Source organism: Saccostrea cucullata, unplaced genomic scaffold (genome assembly GCF_032062105.1).
Source record: "Saccostrea cucullata isolate Sc308-1 unplaced genomic scaffold, CSIRO_AGI_Scuc_v1 ctg3346, whole genome shotgun sequence".
NCBI classification, from domain to species: Eukaryota; Metazoa; Mollusca; class Bivalvia; order Ostreida; family Ostreidae; genus Saccostrea; species Saccostrea cuccullata.
Window position 1 is genome coordinate 13786 of NW_026933339.1, and position 4972 is coordinate 18757.

At 34.5% G+C, this 4972-nt stretch overlaps 1 protein-coding gene across 1 annotated transcript; it reads left to right on the plus strand.

The window, feature by feature from the left end:
- The first annotated feature begins 396 nt into the window (after positions 1–396).
- On the plus strand, positions 397–4728 carry LOC134238052 (fibroleukin-like). The gene is made up of 5 exons (XM_062720183.1): positions 397–427; positions 1027–1160; positions 1343–1439; positions 2795–2962; positions 4481–4728. The coding sequence occupies exons 1-5, from the start codon at positions 397–399 to the stop codon at positions 4726–4728; spliced, it is 678 nt and encodes a 225-aa protein (XP_062576167.1).
- The last annotated feature ends 244 nt before the right edge of the window (positions 4729–4972 follow it).

Sequence of the window (4972 nt, forward strand, 5' to 3'; positions counted from 1 at the left end):
ATTGAGAAGTTTTATAATTATTTGATTTATTCCTTAAATTGCTCAGGCAGAGCAACCGAATCTTCGAACCCAGAAACGTTACAGTACACTGTACAAATATGAGTGATCTGCTTTGTTTGTATAGCAAATTTTAATGAAAAGGTAATTAAATGTGAAAGCAACACATACCTGCAAAAACTGCCGTGATCTGCATGACGCTTGTCATCCAAGCCTACTATCACAATTTTAGTTGAGCCCTACACATCCAAGGTCCAGTTTTACATACAGGTTCGTGATGTTATTCAGTATGGTCCCAGTTGTAAACAAGTTAAGGTGTAATGCCATTTTCGGAAACAGCGTTTTTAATATTTGAAAGAAATTCGTATATTTCATCTGTTCAAAATTTTCATCAGGAATATGGGTCTTAGCAGTACAGCATTCATTCTTTGTAATAAAGAAAGGCCAAGGTTTTCGTAAGAGTTATGGTTCCACCATTTTTGAAGAGAAGCTGTTTATCCCCGGACATGATAATGTCCATTCCTACAGCGCGCACTATTGCAATAATTAAATCACCGCCAGATTTTCTTAAGTTGGATTGTACATTTCATCTGACAACAGAGTTTTACGACCTCTTTTTGTTACACGACACTCTTTCATATCATTCAAGTCAACTTATCTCTTTCGGTTTGATGATTTACGCTTGTAGGAATCTCGAAAATATCTGGTTGAGGACTTTTTTTTAAATCAGGAAGTCTTGTTTAAATATCATAATAGCAGCTACTAGTCCATATTCGGCAGCGTTTTATACAATTTTCGCTCGATCGGCGGGAGAGTATATCGCTTAAGAGTCGTTTTTACTGGAATCTGGTGTTGACAATTCTTAGATGATTTCTGAAACTCGAGAATTGCATTCATCTATCACTCTTGGCGACATACAGATAGCTGGCCATTTGAATTTGAAAAAAAAAAAGAAATGGGGGGGGGGTCTTCTTGCATTTATTTTTCTAGAATCAATATCTTTACATGTAATTTTTTTCTCTCTTTTAGTTCGTACTGATTGTAAGGATCTTCGTGAGAATGGTTACACTACTTCCGGTGTATACCCGATTTATCCTTATGGTATTGACCTCAGTCCTATCAACGCTTACTGTGAGATGACCACAATGGGTGGCGGCTGGGCGGTACTAAATAAAGTAGTTTTAAAACTGGCAAAAGAAATGTTTATGAGTTTTTCTCAATCAGTTTTGCAGGACTTTGATTTAGGACGAAAACATTCACAATCAGAATACTGATTTCACATATGAAAGAAATATTCGTCACAATGGTAACGGTTTGAATAACCATTTGTTTTTAATTTCGGAAGGTTATACAAAAAAGAGTTGATGGATCTTTAGACTTTTACAAGAACTGGGAGGCATATAAGATTGGTTTCGGTACACCGGAACAGAATGTTTGGATCGGTAAATACGAATCTTATTAAAATCGGGCAAGTGTTACAATTTCATGACAAATAATCTCTGTATCATACAATTTTACACAGAAAATTATGATCTGATTTTAAGGTAGGTCCATACTTTCAGAATTTTCTGTCAAACTGTTTATTTTTCGATTTGAAAATCTTGAGTAAGTCATAATCTAATTAAAACACCCATAAAAAACATATCTTTGCAGGTTAATTTTCATGCAACATGTCTCGTAGTATATACCTCTAAAAATTCAACAGCCAAAATTCAACATTTAGAAGTGTAACATCATTTTTGATTTAGCTTTGTACCAAATCACATCCAATTATTGTTAAAACTTAGGAAAATCATAAATATTCATATGTCAAGAAAATATTTGAAATTTCTATTTGAAAACACTAAAAAATTGATGTTGATTCTGTCAAAATCTTGCAGAGAAATAGCTCAAAATATCTTTATTTTAAATAATCCTCGAAATCTTATATGTTTATATGCTATTTCTTCTTCACAATTATTTAGAATTATATCTAAGGTTAGCAAAAAAACATACTTTATTATGGTTGACCAGAAAATTTTTACAAAACAGCCTTTACCCTATACCTATACCCCCATTTTTGGAATATCTATTTTTTCAATCGTTCTTTGCAAAACTTATAAAAAAAATTAATTTAAAAAGATGATTTAGGCTAAAAATTAAAGATAAATAGATCTAAAGTTAGTTTTTTAAAAAAAAATAAAAAGCTTTAGGTCCGTAAACGTAATTCAGAATTCTCTGCCTGTGTATGTACTAAATTACATAAAGATCCTATGGACAAAGTGCAAAGTGGTTATTCCTATAAATAATGTACATTAAATGCTTTGTGTGCACAATGACACTATAATAAACAAATATTTACTTGCTACATTATTTTCAATCATCAAAAAAGATTTTATTTCAATAGACAAGGATAATAAAAATTTTATATTGGTGTGTAAAACTAAAACCGGATCCGTAAAAGTGTGGACTTGCCTTAACACAGGGTAATACATCTATGTACATGTACTTGTCAATCCTAATTGATAGTTCTCAAACCTAAAAAAAAAGTTAATTGAGACAATGTGAGAAAAAACAGAACATTTTACCAGAGGGCATTATGATGATTGTGTTGTGTCCTCCTCCTTGATTATAACAAAAAAACCGAAAGGTCCATACAAAAAATAAAGTCGCGGGTAAAAGAAAAAATGAATGTTCTGTTGAATACGATGAACTCTTCCTAATCAATGAAATCAATATTAAGACTACAATCTGATTGTGGGAGAAATTACTTTTAAAACAGTGGTGCATTGCAAAATCCCTATTTATCTTTATACAGGAAATGATGTAATTCATCAGTTAACAAAGGGAAATAACTCGTCCCTTTATGTCTCCATCACTTTCTGGAATGGTACAAGTCTGTACGAGTTGTATGAAAACTTCGCCATTTCTGACGAAACAGAGAAGTATAAACTATTTCTGGCAGGAACTGCAGAGGGGACCTTAGGTAGGTGGCTGGTAGAATGTTACCCAGAGAGAGATATTTTAACAAACTTAGTAATTTAAAATATTTTTTATAATATTTTTATTATAAGACAAGCTGTCCTGGACAACTCACTAAGTATGACACTACTGTTGTAAACGGTATAAACATCAACTATTCATATTCTTCACTGTGTGCTTAACTGAGAAAGGGCGGAAGCCGTTCTGAACTTCAGATTCCTCTTTATTTTGGCTAGCTGCAATAATGTAGCCCTCTCCTTTTTTTTGGGGGGGGGGGGGGGGAAGGGCTACAACTCCTCAGGATCTCCGTAATGGTGAACAGCGGGAGCAATTCGCTCCCGCAAGAACTTCGACTCAAATTGTCAGTAAATGGCTATTATATTAACATTTCTAACCTCGACTCCAAAAACGTAGTCATCCAAGACGTAAATCAATCGAAAAATATACAGAACTTTCCATATTTCGCTTATTTTTCGTGTATGTCAACATCACAACTCGAATTTATCCGCCATGTTAACTGACCTTGATAGATTGCATTTTGGGACAGCCAATGAGAATTAAGGTTCTATAGGAGCGGATCTTTTTGGAATTCCCTTATTTTCAGCATAGATATCGCAGCTTGCATGAAAACAACACTTAAAATGTTTTTATTTACCGATGTTTTTGTGATACAATTCACCACAATCATTTATAAACACCAATATTTGCTTTATTCAGTTGTTCTAAATTTCAAGCGACAGTTTCATTACGTCACACGTGAACTGTCATGGCTGCTGAAGTAAACTGCCAGGAAACTCGTAGAGTTATTTTACAAGTTTTTCGCATTTAACGGGCTCTGTTGTTGACAGTGAATAAAAATTTCGTCTTATTGGAAGCAAGTTAAATGTAAAAATAATTTATTTTGCCTGCAGTCGCTCCTATTTTAAAAAGATATTTGCACCATTACGGAGATGCGACGGAATTGTAGCCCTCTCCAGAAAACATCAGATTAAAAAAAATCGGAGAGGGCTACATTATTGCAGCTAAAATTTGGCATTATTTTAAAGACATAAAATTTCCATATCAAAATCATTTTTTATAGAGGTTTTTTTTGTAAATTTATGTATTGGAACGCAGACATTGCCCCCCTTCTCACAACGACTAACAAAACGTATTCTCCCTAAGGAAATATATTTCTTGGCCGAATAAATCTTCGTGTTTCCCAAACATTCATGCAATGAATTGCTTATTAAACCGAAACAAGCAAACATATCTATTAAATAAGCATAAACATTGGGAAACTAGGGAAAGTTTGTTTAAAATTGGCCAAGTGGTTCTAGAGAGGAAATCGAAAATGGGTAGGTTTACAGACGGACGGAGAGACAGACAGCTTTACACGGATAAAGAGACGGACGGACGACCGACAAAATGTGATCAGAAAAGCTCATCTGAGCCTTTGGATTAGGTGAGCTAAGAAGAATAGATTTATCCCAAGCATGAAGCTACACATGTCATTGTTTTGTATTTTCTTTAAATTCAACAGGTGACAGTATGTTGAACACGGGGGATCCTACACGTGACCTGTCTGGGATGTATTTCTCCACTCCCGATAGAGACAACGATCGTTTGAGTGGAGGAAGCTGTGCCGCGCACTTTAAAGGAGGTTGGTGGTTCAATAAATGTTACCGCGCTTTCCTGAACGGTCCAGCATATATTTATTGGCCTTGGTACCCCGCAGTTGAATACGGCACCTCTGTCAGGGGAACTCTGATGATGATCAGGCGGCACTAGGTAACGGCATTCATTGTAAGAAAACATTGAATATATCTTTGATCATTTAATTTCACTGTGACGGATTACTTGATAAGCAAGTTTTGCGATAAAATGGCTTCTGCCCTGCCACAGGGCCTTTTTAATATAAACAATTAAATTGTCTTTTAGATATACGTGTACATGTACATGTATTTGACGTTCAGTGGTTTCATATACACTGTCAGAGATTGAGAAGTTCAATACATCTTTATATTTTTAATTC